The sequence below is a fragment of the Enhydra lutris genome, unplaced genomic scaffold (genome assembly GCF_002288905.1).
Source record: "Enhydra lutris kenyoni isolate GAN:26980312 unplaced genomic scaffold, ASM228890v2 scaffoldscaffold10, whole genome shotgun sequence".
NCBI lineage: Eukaryota > Metazoa > Chordata > Mammalia > Carnivora > Mustelidae > Enhydra > Enhydra lutris.
Window position 1 is genome coordinate 10,644,160 of NW_019154094.1, and position 15,995 is coordinate 10,660,154.

General features: G+C 57.4%; 1 protein-coding gene across 1 annotated transcript; it reads right to left on the minus strand.

The window, feature by feature from the left end:
* Window positions 1-47: 47 nt before the first annotated feature.
* LOC111144156 (inter-alpha-trypsin inhibitor heavy chain family member 4) lies at window positions 48-15,742 on the minus strand. Its single transcript, XM_022498329.1, has 23 exons — window positions 15,635-15,742; window positions 14,337-14,497; window positions 11,901-12,005; window positions 11,607-11,769; window positions 11,357-11,467; window positions 10,774-10,899; window positions 9,999-10,115; window positions 9,575-9,743; window positions 9,345-9,470; window positions 8,985-9,166; window positions 8,712-8,897; window positions 6,419-6,558; window positions 6,006-6,160; window positions 5,675-5,701; window positions 5,399-5,452; window positions 4,820-4,945; window positions 4,140-4,286; window positions 3,992-4,018; window positions 3,782-3,919; window positions 2,583-2,757; window positions 921-1,075; window positions 692-788; window positions 48-261 (listed from the first exon to the last, which is right to left on the minus strand). The coding sequence occupies exons 1-23, from the start codon at window positions 15,722-15,724 to the stop codon at window positions 192-194; spliced, it is 2,847 nt and encodes a 948-aa protein (XP_022354037.1). The 5' UTR covers window positions 15,725-15,742; the 3' UTR covers window positions 48-191.
* Window positions 15,743-15,995: the final 253 nt, after the last annotated feature.

Sequence of the window (15,995 nt, forward strand, 5' to 3'; positions counted from 1 at the left end):
AATGTGGGATTTAGCCAGAGGCAAACAGAGATGCTCATTGCCTGGGCTTATGGCCCGGTGTTTATTTGTAATGAGTCAAAAATATCCTCCCCATCGTAGCCCAGGCCCCACAGGCCACCCTCCGGTCACAGGGTGGCTGTCCTCTGTACACCTCTGCGGGGATTGGGGGGGTACGCTTGACCCCTCCATAACTACAGCTCCACAGACCAGCAGGAAATCTCTGTTCCTGGGGACCCCTCTTGGTAATCCAGTTTGAGCAATCTGGGATGGGAAAACGACAGACAGAAAGACAGATGGTCAGCAAATCTCAGGTGTGATGGGAAGAGACGGAGATAACTAGGGTTAGGAACGGGGAGGGTGAAGAGTCTCAGGGCCCTTAGAATTTCCGCCAGTACCCGCTGGCAAGGCCGGTCACCCAAGTGGGCGCAGCTGTGTGTGGTCCTCGGGGTCTGGGGCTCTGACACTTTGGGAGGAGTTTCCTACTGCCCCCCCACCCTCACCCGAGTGATCTCTGGACTGGGGTGTTCTCTGTCATTTTTGGGGTCGCTGAGAGCTGGGTCAGACATATCTAAAGCATCAGCCTTTGCCCTGTCTCTCTTTGCCAGGCAAGGACAGAGGAATAGGGGCCCAGCTCGCAGCCTCCTGGCCTCCACCCCTGGCCAGGCTCAGCGGCCTGCTAGCACAGAGTCACCTGGTGGCGGTGTACTCAAGGTCGCCAACTGTCAGTGTTCTCTGGCTGTCCCTGGCCGCTGCTGGCGGCCCCCAGACCACGTCCTGGTAAAACTGGCCTGGGATACAAAGGGCGGGTCAGAAAGGAATAAGGACAGAGAGAGAGGCTGGGAGACACACAGAGGGGGAGGGCACTGCCTGTTCACGGCAGAGGTGGCTCCTGAGGGCACCTAGAGCCATGGGCAGCATACCGAGGACCCCGCCAACACGGCTGGAGAAGCGGTCTGTATCCCGCAGAAGAAGCCGGAGCCCCTCCCCAGGGCCATCCCAGGGTAGCAGGCCGATGGTCACTCTGTCTGGGCTGCTGAGAAGCAGGAGCCCCGCCTTGTCCATGGTCATCTTGAGGCTGTGGGGAAACCCGGGGTCTTGAGCAGTTGGGCTGGGAGCCGGCAGGGGTTCCCCTCTTGTCCTCAGGAATTCCTACTGTGGCCTCGGGGGCCAAGATCCTTCAGTCTCGCGGGCTTCCCTCTCCTCGTGGTAAACTGGGACCAATGTTAACTTTATCAGATAAAACAACAGCTCCTTTCCCTCCCTGGTTCTCTTAGATTTGGTTTCTCATAAGTTAGTCTGATGGGATTTCAGCGGGTGTTGGTATATTTACTCAGTCCCTTTCGCTCTTATGACCACTGCCACTTTCCTCGGAGGACCAGTGACACTTGGGTCTAGAAGAGCAAGTCCCTTTTTGTTCCAGCCTGTCCTTTTTTTTACTTAAGATAATCTTTGAAATTCTTACTTTTTTGTTTCCTTAGGAATGTTAGATTCTTTTAAGCATGTTGAATAGGGTCCTGCTGTTACTCTGAGTTTATTTTAAATGGAATTGCCCTAAACTGACACTGTCTTCGAGGCAACGTACAAAATGTGGTCTGTTTTCCCTATGTGTATCTTCTGTACCTCGTGAAAATATTTGGACTTTTCCTCACTGCTGGTGATAGGAATTCTTTATTCTACCTTCTAGCGTGTATGTCCAAGGCACAGAAATGCTGTCATTCTCTGTGCGTTTATCAGATAAACAGAAACTAAGATCTCTTACGAAACTGGGCGTTTTTCAGGTGAAGCCCTTGGATTTTCTAGGCACGCACTCATTTGTCAAGTGGAAACCAGTGTCTGCTGTGGGGCAGGGAGAGGGCAGCGGGCAAGGCTCTCTGCGCCTGGTACAGGCTGGGGGGGTGGCAGGGCACGGCTCAAAGAGGGTCAGGCTTCTCTGCCCCACTCCCAGCACCCCCAGAGCTGGAGAGCTGCCTCTGGAAGGCTCTGCGGTGGGACAGCCTCACCCAGAAGAGGTCTCCATCCACTTGCATTACCCACCAGCAGCCCAGGGTTTGATGGTGGGCCAGGAGCATGCTCAGGATGACATTCCTAAACTCCCCTGGGGGACAGTGCTCTGCAGCTCCTAATTATTGTCATTACCTTGCCACACTGACAGCACTGCCCTCCACAGCACCCCGTGGGCACCGCGCTGTCTAAGGGGCAAAGTGCCCAGGGACCACGTCCTCTCACTGGATCTTCTGACTCAGGGCTGGGTGATTATCTCTGGTGATGGGTGAGGAAACAGGCTCAGAGCGGGTGAGCAGACTCCCCAGGGTCACACAGGATTAGCAGCAGAGCTAGCTCCAAACCACACCGTGCCTGGTCTGGGACAGTGGCCTGGGTTGGGTATGAGGCCAGCTAGGCCCCAGCCTAGCTGCTCGGTGCCCCCTGGAGTGCTCGGCGTCTCTGCTCCTCCCGCGGGCACAGCCCGCTGCAGAAGACTCATGCCCAGCCAACCCCATCTGCAGGCTGGTGGGCTCAGGTCACCTGTTGACACTGTCCCCAGCTAACTCCTGTGGCCAGAGAGGGACCCAGGCCGGACGTACCCAGGTATCACTGAGAACAGCGTCTCCTTCCACTTGTAGGCAGAGTTTCTTCGATTCCGGGTCACCACCACGTGCTCAGAGAAGGCACAAACCTGCAGCTCGGGGTTCTTGAAGGTCACCTTGATCCACGAGAACTGGGCCTTTTCTGTCTTGTACTGGGCAGTCACCTCAATCCCTGAGAGAGCCGGGGGCAGAGAGGTCAAGACCATGGCCCCAGCTGGGCACTGGCCTGAGCGGGAGGTACACCCAGACCCCTTCTCACCAGCTGACCTCCCTGCCTCCCTCTCTCCCACACTCCCTCCCACGGGGGGCTGGTTCCCACAGTCTCTCCCCTCATCCCTTGGTTTCAGATGGCTGTGCGAGGACCCCTGAATCCTCAGTGATGGCCAGCTTCAGATGGGCCTTTGAGAAGGGAGACGGTGTCGGAAATCCACGAATGTTCGTAAGGCCCCTGGGGCGTGCTTGGCCTGATGAGGCGCCATGGCCAAGGGCAAGATGGAAAAGGGGTGGTGCCCCCCCTCCTCTGTGAGCAGACTATAGGCCAGGCGGGAAGAGGGGGCGGACTGTGTGGGCGTGGGAGGAACAAGGGAGCCGTCTGTGCTAATGGACTCTGGCCTGCTCTGCAGGTGAGCGTAGGGCATCCCCGAGCACTGGGCCTCCTGGTATCCAACCCAACACTCAGTTCAAGCAGTAAGACCGTTCACCACCTCCACACACCCTCCATAGTCCCACCAGCACCCTCTAGCGCTCTGCTTCTACCTTCCCCTTCCTCTGCCTAGTGGACCCCTACTTGTCTGCCAAGGCCCAGTCACTCCTTTATGACCCTGTGTAGCCACCCCTGCCCCTCCACCCCCGCATTCCCGATAGCTCCTGTTCCCTCCTCTGGGTTTGCTTCTATGTCGCTCTGGGCACTGACTCAAGGCCATGGAGCTCATCTGTGCCCAAGTCTGTCTCCCCACCCCTGAAGTATGGCAGGGCCTGGGGGGCAAGTCCACATCTCGTCATCCTGGAGTGCCCAGGCCACCCAGACCTGCATAGGGGTGCTCAGGGGTGGCAGTGCCGGGATCTGGGACAGGCCTGCATGGGGCGGGGTGTGTGTCTTCACAAGCAGGTTTCCCATCCGAGTCTCTGGGGTAGTATGCCGGGAGTGAGAGGTGTCTGGGCTTCTCTGGGTGGATGATGGGATGTGCCCCTCTCACCTTGCTCAGGGTCTGAGAGCAGGTTCATCGGCCCCTGAGAGTGCTTGATGTCCACACAGAGACGGTCCACACTCTGTCCGGGCAGCGTCAGGATGACAGGCGGTGCCTGGATGGGGGCTGGGACAGCAGCTATGGTTCCTAGAGTAGGTAGAGAAGGCTGGGAGACAAGGACAAGAGGGGGGCCAGGCCTGAGGGAGGCTGGCAACTTACCTGGGAATGAGGTTGTCTTGGGTGGCTCTGAAAGAAGGAAAAGTCTAGGTTTAGGGAGCCCCTTCCCAAAGAATGGGGGGAGGGGGGGACAGAGACATGGGTATATGTAGCCAGGGCACTTTCTCAACCTCAACACTGGGGAACCCACGTGGTAAGTCTGTAGAGCGACCCGAGGCTTTCCTCTCCCAGAGTCTCCCTGTCACAGGGCCAGAAGCTACTGCAGGGAGTCTGGCCAGGAAGGTATCTCTGGCTCTTAAATCCACACTCCGGAATGCTCCATCAGGAATGGAGGGGGCTGACGGCGCCAAAGCAGGCATCAGGGCAGGGCCAGCCGGAAACAGAAAGGAAGAGGGCAGTCAGGACTGAGAGCAATCAGCACGCAACCCCCAGCCATCATCACGGCTGCCCGCCCCCTACCCAGCCCCGCAACCCCTGCCACACCTATGCAGGACTTAGAAGAGCCTTTGCCATGGGATTTGCAAATAGGAGAGCATGCTCTCAGGGAAAATGGAGAGGAGGTCTAGCCTGGCTCAGTGCTGTTTTTGAGTCCAGACCTGGAGATCAGAAACAGCTCAAGGGTCCACCGCTGGCTTTGAAAGGGAGGAAGACTTCCCTTTCTAGAAGGTTCCATCCTGAGCCAGACTCCAGAGTGTAATGAATCCAATTCCGTGAAAATAAAGGACACATTACATCATGTCATGCCCCACAGCAGCTCTCCCAGGGTTGTGCCCCGCCCTGTCCTGTGTGCTTTACCTCTCCAACTCTATGGCCATGTTCAACGATCATCTTGAAGAAATTAGACCCTCAGAAGGTCAGAAAGTGGCTAACCTAACAACGTGTCCGGTAGCAGTGATTCTCCAGCAATCTGGTAGAGTGGATAATAATGAGGCACGTCAGGAGGTCCTGGTGGTCCGGCTCTCCCTAGGTCACTAGGTCTTTTCCTGGTAGTTCCAGCTTTGGAAAAGTTGACACATGCAGCCTTCTCTCAAGCAGTGTCATGGCTCCCCGAAGCCAGGGCTCAGGGACCCAGGCCAGGAGAGGTATGAGGAAAGGGCAGATGGTTCCCGCCCCCACATTAATCACTCTGGGAGCTAACTCCCCATGGCCAGGAGAAATTCAGCGTGGGAATGATGGACCTTTCTTGAGCAACCCCCACCCTGCCCCTGGGATATGAGCCCCCATCCCCCGCCCCCGACTCAAACCACCTTGTCCTCTATAGCCTCTTGTTTCCGTGAGGACAGAGTCTGCATAGAAGCCTCCTGATCAGATATCATGACCTGAGTCCCAGCCCCACCAGCCAGCCAAGGGAGCCAGGCAAGTCACGCCCCCAACAACCAGGGCAGAACCCAGTCTGGGGTCAAGGTCCTGTTAATCTCCCCCACCCCTTCCCCTTTCCTCCTCTGCCACCTGTTATTCTGGACCTTCTGTATCCTGTAGTAGGAAATCTAGAGAGTGGATAATCTGGAAATCAGAGGGACCTGGGTTTGCTTCTTGGTTATACCTTTCTGGGGTCCCTCGCTGACCAGGGATTGTGTCCCTAAGTGCGCAGGACAGGGCGTGAGTGGCAGACAACACCCACTCCTGGCAGCAGGGCTGAGCTGGCAACCTCGTGGGGCTGATGCCTCAGGCTCTGTGTCAGCCGACTGTCCCCCAGCCCAGCCTTTGAGGGAATTAGGCCCTTACCTGAGTGGAAGTTCTTGTGTTTGTTTTCTGGATAAAACAAAAAGAGACAGAAAAGGAAGTAACGCTGTTAGGATGCTTTCGACAAGTTCAAAGTGCTTCTGTTTAACCCTATTTCCCAACCCCAGCACTGAATAGGTGCGGTGAACTCTGGGGTCAGCAGACCTAGCCTCAGCTTTCTCATTTGTGAGATGGGAGCAGTGTCCCGAGGCTCCTGGGAGATTAGGGGTGGCTAGGTCAGGGACTTAGTGGGGACGCGGGGGGGAAAGGCTCTGGAGAATGCTGAGTCAAAACTGTGTTGCCGAGAAGGCTGGGGTCCTACTCTCACACCTACCGGTTTCCATAGGCTTCTCAGCAACTTCAGACTGTTCTTTGCCTTCAGGTTTGGTGACCACCATAGATGTGAGAGGAGTGACAAAGCAGTAGTGGAGTGACAAGTTCAGAGCTTGGGTCTCGAGGGCCTGCTTCTCAGCATTGGACGCTGAAACCCTGCAGGTGGGGGACATCAGAGGCTTGGCGTGTCCTCCCCAGATGCTGGGTTAGAGTCTCCCTCCCTTCCAGACCCTTCTGGGAGGTTCCACCTGGGAGAGCCTAGAGCTCACCCACAATGCCACCACTGCCTCTCTCTATGCCTGGGAGATACCCCGTGCCAGTTGCAGCTGCCCCCCACCCCAGGGGAAAGCTTGGGAAGGTGCTTGGGCTGTGTGTGGTGGCCCCAGCAGGCCCTCGAGGGTACAGGCCACCCACATTTTCTCCAGCAGTTGCTGGATGGTCAGGTATGCCCAGAGTCTCTCCATGAAGCTGTGGAAGATGTACTTGGGGCTCTGGAACTCCTTCTCCTGCTCCACCACACTGGACTCCGTTTGGAAGGTGATGTTCTGCATGTGCTGGAAAGAGGGGCCCAGCCCAGACAGGAGCAGTGAGGGCCTTGCCAAGGCCGACATGGCAGGCCCAGAGCCAGGAGCTCAGGTCAGACTGACCCTTCCAGAGAAAGGGAAATGAGAATGGGATCCAAACCCCAGGCCAGGGTAGAAACAGCAGCAGGAAGGACGTGCGACTGCAGTGTGGGGGGGCAGAAAGGGGCCCCACAGGCACTCCACACTCACCTCAAAGATGGAGACTCTGGGGACCAAGAGAGAAGAGCCTTCTCTGACAGTCAGAGGCAGAGTTGAGAAGAGAACTCAGGTGTCACGGCCCTGATAGGCCTCGGGGCCCCCCAACCAGCTGTCCCCTGCCCAAGCTGGTGCCCTCTGCTGGAGCTGGGTGCGATGGGATGTGGCAATACAGCAGGTGCCAAGCTCTGGGAGACTGCTGCTTCCTTCCTCAGGGCCGGGCCTCCTGCTCTTGGGCTGCCCTGCCCGCAGTCTGGGAAGTGGGGTCCAGGGACAGAGGAAACCTGCCCTCTCTCACCACTGCTCCAAACAACAGCTGAAGACCTTATCATGGATCAAATCCCACTACCCCTGCTGGGACCACCTTCTCCATCTCACCCACAACCTCGTTTCCTAAAACCGTGTCACATAGGCCACCAACATGAATTTCGCCCTGTCCATACACACAGCAATTTGTTTGATCGTTTTCCTTAAATGAACTTTAAATAGATGAATACTATTTATCTGGCTTTGTCCCAAACAATCACACCTGCGAAAATCTTAGGCCTGGCGTTCAGTTCTATTTTGCAGGAGACACATTAAAATACATACACAGGGGTGTCTGGGTGGCTCAGTCATTAAGCCGCTGCGTTCGGCTCAGGTCATGATCCCAGGGTCCTGGGATGGAACCCCGGCATTGGGCTCCCTGCTCAGCGGGAAGCCTGCTTCTCCCTTTCCCACTCCCCCTGCTTGTGTTCCCTCTCTTGCTGTGTCTTCTATCAAATAAATAAATAAAATCTTTTAAAAAAATAAAATAAATACACAACTACTGAAAAAAAGACATGTTTATAAACTCCCCTGAGTCACCCTGAGTTCTGCACTTTGGGAACCCCTGCCCTTCAGGTTATTTTAGCAGCTAACGTGAATGGAGTGTTTAAACTGGGGCCAGACATTAATCCCCACAGCAGCCTTACAAGGTGGGTAGGGTGACTGATCTATTCTGATTTTCACACCTAAGGAAACTGAGGCACAGGAAGGTTAAATGATCTGCCCCTGGCCTCACCTCTGGGAGGTGGCAGAGCTGGGTTTGAACCCAGACAGGTGGGCCACAGGGCAGGCAACGCCCATCACAATACTTGGCTACTTCCTCCAAGGCAAGGCCTTGCCCCCCCCGCCCTGCCTCCCCCCGCCGCTCCCCGCCCACCCCCTCTGTGTCCCCTGACTCACTCACTTGCTGTTCTTCCCACACAGGCTGTCTTCTTGCCATGCAAGCCCAGAATGTTCCTCTACCATTCCACATCTCTATTGTCTCCCACTCGTCCTTCAGCCTCAGCTGGGCCTCCTTCAGGTAGCTCCCCCTGATTCCCAGATCAGGTTTGGGTTCCCAGGGCTGCTCCCCTGAGTCTTCGAGTCTCTCCTGTTGGCAACCTCCCCACCTGTAGCTCCCTTTTTGTGTGATGATTTCCCTGCACTGCTTTTCCTGGGATGACAGGATCTGTAGGGCCTGGAGGACTTAGCACAGAGCAGATGCTGTTTCTCCCCGTGGAATGAGAAGGCTTCCCGTGGCAGAGGCAGGAAAGGTGGCCAGAGTTGGGGCACCGCGTGGGGACCCGGGCTCTTGACCTGGCTACACTGGGGCCCGAGGCAAGTTGCCTGCCCTGTCTGGATCTCAGCCTGCTCGTCTGCAAAATGGGAGCAGTCACCCCTGCCTGAACGCAACCTCCGAGCGCCGGTGCGAGGGCAGGAGGGCGTGCCAAGCCCCTGGTGCTCTCAGGACCAGCAGCAGCGCAGACGGACCACACCACTGGGTGTCCCCTCTAAGCAGCCGAGAGCACCGTGGGACTTGCGCAAGGCCGGTGGCTGGAGCCCGGCTGGGTAGGGTTGGAAGCCAGCCCCTCTGACTGCCTGCCCCGGCGGCCCTCGCCTGTAGAGTGGCTGCCCACACTCACCATCTTCCCCTTGACTTTGGCTGAGAGCACATCAGGGCTCTGGTCCCTGATCTTCCCGGCCACGACAATCTCAGAGCCTTTGAAGAGCAGTCGGAAGTTGTCCTGCGAGACGTCCTCCACGGCGTTGCTAGGGTACTCAAAGGTCACTGCTGTCAGCAATGGGTTGGCCACTTCTTGGTAGAAGTCCTGCACGGCAGCGGGGGGCAGTGTCACGAGTGCTGGACTGGGCTCTGCCTGCCTCACCCGTGCAGCCCGCCGGGGGCCCTCTGGCACCTGGAGCTGCAGGGCAGAGTCCGAGTCCTCATAGATGCGCCGAGCCAGGCCGCCATTGTCTAGAGCCAGCTTCTCCAGGAAGGCATAGCTGACGTCAAAGCCAAAGCCCAGGGAGAAGATGCTGTGCTGGCCACCTACAGCTTCCTTCACATTCTTCTGGATCCTTGCAGGGTTGGTCTCCCCTGGACCCAGCGGGTTGAGAAGGGGGAGTGAGGAAACAGTGATTTGTTCAAAGATCTTTCTGGAATCTCAGAGCCAGAGGGGTCTCAGATACGCCCCCCACCCCTGCCTGGGGTCCCACGGCACAGCTGTCCGTGCCCCCAGGGCTGTGTGCCCTGGAGTTGCTGGCGGTGCCCTCACCCATGGTGGGGTCGCCATCGGTGAGCAGGATGATGAGGGAGACACTCCCCTCCGGCAGCAGCTCCTGCTGGTTGGCACTGTCCAACAGCTGCACGGCCATCAGCATCGCGTCATTGATGTTGGTCCCTGGGGGGCACGTACTCTCAGGGTGGCAGCTTCCAGCCCAGCTCCCCAGGCTGGGCTTGCTGCACTGGAAGCCCCCTACATGGCAGGGGCCCGGAGGTGCTCACCTCCTTGGGCCTGGATTCCGGTCGCGTAGCTCCTGGCCTGGTTCACGTTCTCAGCTGAGGCCGGCACCAGCGAGGGCTTCCACTGGGCTGCACCCCCGCTGAAGCTGACAAGATTGAACTGGTCGTTGGGGCTGAGGTCATCCAGGATCTTGATTAAGGCTTCCCGGGTCTGGGCAGGGGGGTGGGAGACTCAGGAGGGTGTCTGAGTAGGGCTTCTCTGGGGCTCAAGTGGACTTGGGGGGCATCCCTGGGCTCCCATGGCCAATGCTCTAGGGGCAGACCCTGCCCACACTCTGGCCCATCTCAACCCCTGGGTGCCCCCTACCCAGGAAGATGGAGGAAGGAGAGTGCCTCCTGGACCAGAGCTAATGGTGTGAGGCATGTGTGAGATTCCAGGGCCATGCCCTGAGCCAGGGGGACCCACCTGCTGGATCTTCCTGCCCCTCATGGAGCCGCTTTTGTCAATGACGAAGATCACATTCTTGGGTATCGTGGGTAGGCCCTCGGGGGCAAAGTAGTGCACAAAGTAGCCACCCTCGATCTGTGATCACAGTGAAACAAACCCAGGTAAAAAGAGCTGCATGCAGCCTGCCCTGCCCCGGAAGCAGCCTTCTCATCCTAATCCTTGGGTTCCTCTCTACATGCAGCCCCCTCTCTCTGTGTCCCACTGCTGTCTTCCCCAAGTCTTCACCATCTTCGATGGCTCAGTCCAGCCCCTCCCCTACCTCCCCTGCTCACACATGGCCCACGACAACTGTAGTCCCACTTCATCACCTATCTGTTTTAGTATTTGAGGCAACTTACCTTAAAAAGTTTAGACATAATTACCCTGAAATCCATCAAAAGAGTAAAGACTTTAAAACAAGATCCAATAAAGATGAAAAGGGAAAGCACAATGATGCCAGAGACTTGTATGAAAGAAGCTACTGCCATTGAGTATAAAACTGAACTGTAAGCCTCCTGGCAGGCAAGGCAATAAGGGAAATCCTGCAGGGCATCTCTCTAGCAGAGTTGAAACTTTTGTGCCTCCAAAAGAAAATTATTTCAGGGACAGCATAATAAAATTATTTGTTTTCAGTCTGTTCTGCTACTGGTTCACCCTGATAAGTAGGGGCGGTTATTCTGCCTTTCTTTCTAGAGCATGCAAGATCAGGCCCTTTTCCGGTTGTCCTACTCTCACCTTAAAGCTCACCACACACCTGAATGGAGCCGCCGGAGACGGTCCTGTTCACATCGTAGCGGACGATGAAGTTGCCATTCAGGACTGTGTCCTGCTGCCCTGATGACTTTTGCTGGGAGAGCGTGGGCTTGAATTGGATGTGAGCCTGGGGAGGGAGAGGCTGGAGTTGGGGGGGATCCTCATGGTCACCCACACCCCCTCTGAAGCAAGAATTCTAGGATGCTGTCTTGGGCCACAGTCCAGGGAATATTCTCTGAGGCCAAGCTGTTGGAGAGACTGCCTCCATACAGAGAAGTGGGAGCCGTGTGAGCAGAGGCTGGGCTCAGGTTGTGCAGGATCCAGCTGTTGGCCCCTCCCTGCTGTGGGGGCCTCACTCTGGCTCCTCCCCATGGCCTTCTCCCCCATCTTGGACTTCACACCAGCACCCAGCAGCCTTCTTTAGGCCTTGTCCTCCACCTCTGCCAAATGCCAGTATGGACACAGACCTCCAAAGTCCCTCCAGCTCAGAGTCTGCCCACTTGTCCTGCTCTTTGGACACACCCATAAGGCTGGCCTGACAACAGGCCCCTGGGACCCTTGCCTGCCAATTGTGGCCGACCCACCTTGGTCTTGTTCTGTGAGACGGTGAGGGCGTCTACCAGTTCGTTGGTCATGAAGGTGCTCTCTGTCTCCAGAAAGCTGATACCTTGAGGCTCGAAGATATGAATGTCCATCTGGAGGCAAGAAGTGGGGATCACTGGGTCAGTGGGGAGTTGGGGTTGGGCCTCACAGGACGCAGAGGGGAAGGACGGGCTGCCCTCAGCAGAGCACATGTCTTCCTAGAGGCCCCCCGGGAGCAGGCAGTGCCAGTACCTGCAGGTGCTTGACCAGCTGCTGAGGCTGGACTTTCAGCAGCAGCTCATACACTCCCAGATGCCGCTTGAGCAGCTCCTCATACACCAGCTCAAAGGTGACCTTGGCAGAGGGAGCCACACTGACCGACACCTGGAACTGCTCCGTCTTTCTTCCGGTGGCCCTGCGGGAGGAGAGCATCAGATCTGTCCCTCCAGGCCAGGCAGGGGGCTGGAGAGGGTGTACAGGGCTGAAGGCAGGGGCAGCCTCTGTGCCAACCCCCTGGGGTCCCTCCCACCGCCATCTTTGGCTCACTTGACGAGGCCAGCACTCTCTCCTCTGGCCACAGCCTGGCTGTACCGCTCCTGGGCTGCAGCCTTCTCCTTGATATTGCCTGGGTAGGTCACACCTTCGATGATCCTGGGGCAGGACAATGGGAGTCATGGAGGGCCTGACAGGAGATGCCCACTCCAATCCCACCTCCTCCAGGGAACCTCTCTGGACTTGGAGTGCCTCTTAACAGATTGACTCCTGTCTTTGCCTGAGCCTACCTGTTTGTCTTTCTTTCTTTCTTTCAAAGATTTATTTATTTATTTGGCACAGAGAAAGAAAGAGAGCGCAGCAGAGGCAAAGGGAGAAGGAGGCCCCCCCTGAGCAGGGAGCCAGCCGCAGGACTCGATCCCAGGACCCCGGGCATATGACCTGGGCCGAAGGCAGGCGCTTAACCGACTGAGCCACCCAGGCGCCCAGCCCACCCATTCATTATGTACTTACTGTATACGAGAGTCTGTGCAGGGCCCCGGATGAGGGCAGCGGGCCTCTGCAAGCTATCAGGCTTGCCATGCCGGTACACATGCATTTACTGAACAGACCTCGGAGGAGGTTGTAGAGGAGGCGGGATGGAGATAAATAAATCCTGGCCTCCACCCTTGCAGTCTGGCCCCACGTGCCAGCATGCCTGGTCTACCTCACGGCCTGCTCCCAGAGGAACTGGTCGGTCACCAGCAAGCACTTTATGGGGCGCAAGTGTGCCCAGCCTTGTGTGTGGCTGTGTGGGGCAGACGGAGGAGACGGAGGGGTGCCGGGCTCCCAGCCCAGTGGGAAATGCAGGTCTGAAAGTCTCTGCTCCCTCTCCCTTGCAGCTGTCCCCGTTTCCTGCTGGCACAGCGCAGGGCCCCCTGCACAGAGGATGGCCTCTGGGGAAGTAGGTTTTTGACAATTGGTGGATGAGACCCCCAGGGGTATGGACACAATCCTAACGGCTGTTCTTCGGGACTAGAAAGACCTGCCAGGGCTTTTCCTTTGGAAGGAGAACGGCTCCAGACTGTCCTGGTGAGGTGAGCTGGGGTGTGTCCACAAACCTTTGCCTGCCCCACCTGGGGTCGTGTGAAAGGGTAAGAGCATGCGGACGGGCAGGGCGCCTGTCACCAGGGCATTAGGACCCAGTGTCCCTCCTCCCCACCTTCCTGACCTTCCTGGTCATAATTTAACTCTGGGCCAGGGCTGCTGAGTGGGCCACAGGGCTCCTCCTCCCAGATGCCCAGCTGGGACTCCCCATCAGGTCAGAGCACAGGACATCTTGCCCCCTGCTTCCCCATCTGCTGCAGCAACACCATCTGGACCCAGAGGGGGGTGCCGGCCCAGGGCTCTCAGCATAGGCCATGTGCCCAGAAGCTGTTCACCTGCTGGCCTTGGCCCTCCAGTGGGAAGCTGGGAGTATCCAGCTGCGCTCCCACTGTAGGCCTGGCTCCAGGGTCGGGAGAAGCAAGGGCTGCTGACAGGGTGGCAGGGAGTGAGGGAGAAGCTGACCACAGGGACCCAGGCCCCACTGCAGCTTTTCAGAGGTCTCAGGGTAGTTTGGGAACCCTGGCTGGGAGAAGCTTGCTCTCAGCACCATTCAGCGCCCTCCCTGAGTTTCTGGGATCAGCATCTCTCTGGCCGGCCTTCAATCCCTGCCTCTCCTGTGAGGCCAGGACAGACGGGGAGGGTTCTCCTGCACTCAGCAAACATTGCAAAAGAGTCAGGAAGGGTAGGGGAGGATGGTAGAGGACAAGGTGAGGGTCAGCCCTGAGCCACAGAGTCCACAGAAACTCCATGGGCTCCCTATTTCGGCCTCTGGCCCAGAGGAGACACACCGTCTGCAGTGTCCCCGGTGGGAGGAAGGGGATGAGCCTGGCTTAGAACTTCCTGTGACAGAGATCCCCCTCCTCGAGGCATTGCCCCACTGTGGGGCAGCTCAGGAGTTAGGAAGTTGTATTCTGAGCTGGACTCCGTCTTTTGTGACTCCCTCCTGCCTGGGCCTGACCTCAGGATGCTCCAACTCTGTACTCTTCAGAGGCAAACACACCAAGAAGCTGTGGTGCTCCATCCGTCAACTGGGCAGGTGGGTGGGAAGCATAAATGGAAAGATGGATGATGGGATGGATGACGGGAGGCAGGAAGGGAGGGAGAGAGGGATGCAGGGTGGTAGAGAAGGATGAAAGGAGAGAGCAAGGGAGGCGGGACTGATGGCAGGAGGGATGGGTGGAGGACGGAGGGATGGAACATCTCTGAGAATACATGGAGTTCCGGGGTTAAGCCTCTGGTTCCTCGTATTGCCTACAGGCAGAGCACACACGCCTGAGGCGTCCATCCTGGCTCATCTCACATCAGGAAGAGGGTCACTCTTCCTGACAGGGTGTCACCAGGGAAGATGGCGACATCACGCTGGGTTGGGGAGGGTGTCAGGGAGGAGGGCAGGGGGGCACCTACATGGAGAAGTTGGTGATGAAGGCTCTCTTGGGCAGCTCCACCTGGAATGTAGCCTCCTGCGCGGTATCGGCCCTGTTGACCACCCTGCTGGTGATGACTGTGTGGGCAAATCTGGACGAGACCTTAGAGTCCACGGTGAGGCTGTAGATGTCGATGTCATTCTGGACCAGCGAAGAGGAGGGGTGGGATGCTTTCTATGCCACTCCAGCTTGAGACAGCACTCGTGGAGGGGGCCCTGCCCTTGGTCCCCAACCCCGACTGAACCACTGGCCACACCTCTGGCCAAACCCCAGGAGGCATTGCACATGTGAACACCGGTCTCATGGCAGAGGGAGCTGTGTGCCCTGTCCCTCACCCTTCAGGGCTGTGTTGCTGGAGCCTGAGCCCCAGTGTGTCTGGGAGGTGACTCTCACTTCCTCCTCGGGGAGGGGACCCTAGCGGGGTCAGGCAGCTTCACATTTGATCTTAGCTCTGCCCATGAAAGGGTAATGAACAAGTTCTGTGATTTCTGGTGACCTCAGCCTCCATGGAAACTGGGAGACGCAGCTCTTGCCTGTCTCCCACCAGGTGCTTATAGGAGCTGGGAGGACTTGGAGGAGACAAGGACCCAGTCTCTAACCACTAGGAGCCTTCCTCTTTGCTCCCTTCACCCTGCAGCCCTGGACCCTCCCTGGGCCCACACTCTTCCCCTCCAGGTCTGCAGTTCCCCAGGAAGGACCTGGGCACACCTGCGGCCTTGCACACCTGCTCTCTGCACATGGCGTGTTCAGGTGCACGCGTGGCTTAACACCGAGGCGCGTGACTGGCTGGGTGGCTTATCGGGTGTCTGCTCGGTGGCAGGCCCTGTACAGAGTTCTTTCTGGATATTACAGGTCTGATCTTCCCAACAAAGCTCTGAAAAGCTTTTCTTTTTACCATTTTACAGATGAGGAAACAGACACAGAGAGCATAAATAACTCCTTCACGGCCACTCAGCCAGGGAGAGAGAGAGCAGGGCTCATGAAGCCCATTCTCACCCACCGAACGCACTGCCTCAGCAGTAGCTCGCTGGGCTACAGCACCTCCTTGCAAAATGGAAATAGGGTCTCCCTGCTGTTCAACAGGAGAGCAGCCATACAGCCCTAGGTTAGTGCCTGGGGATGGTCGGCACCACATCTTTGCACCCTGATCCTTTGCGGCACCACACCCTTTGCACACCCTGATCCACGCTCCCTTGTCCACACATGCTTGCACACGCGGAGGCTCTCCTTGCTCATCAGTCCACAGCACTCGCGCTCAGGCGCCCAGACACCCATTACCTTTTGGGCGGTGGTTGTGCAGAGGGCAGCCAGCAGCGAGAGCAGCACCAGTGCGATGCCACGGGTGCAGCCGGGGCCCGAAGTCTTCATTTTGGCTCTGGTGCCTGCCAGGTGGCTTCTGAACTTGAGAGGATGTGGGGAGTGAATTAGTAATATGCTCGCTGTCCCGCCCCTCCGGGGGCGGCTTCTGGGAAGTTGGGATCTCCAAGCCAAAAACGGCAGTAGCCTCGGCTAAGCAAACTGAATGTCCTGTGGACCTTGGCTGGGGACAGGAACACGTACCAAGGAGAGGCAGGCTCAGGTGGGAACTGGGTATGGCACTCCTTCTGAAAGATCCAGAATCATCCCAGGCCACTACCAA

What these genes read in the sequence shown, in the direction of transcription:
- LOC111144156 (XM_022498329.1), bottom strand. Translation starts at nt 15,724, where the DNA reads ATGAAGACTTCGGGCCCCGGCTGCACCCGTGGCATCGCACTGGTGCTG. An exon ending in GCACAACCACCGCCCAAAAG is followed by an intron (nt 14,498 to 15,634) that starts GTAATGGGTGTC and finishes TCGCTGGTCCAG; the next exon opens with AATGACATCGACATCTACAG. An exon ending in GGGGCAGGAAGATCCAGCAG is followed by an intron (nt 9,744 to 9,998) that starts GTGGGTCCCCCT and finishes CCCCCTGCCCAG; the next exon opens with ACCCGGGAAGCCTTAATCAA.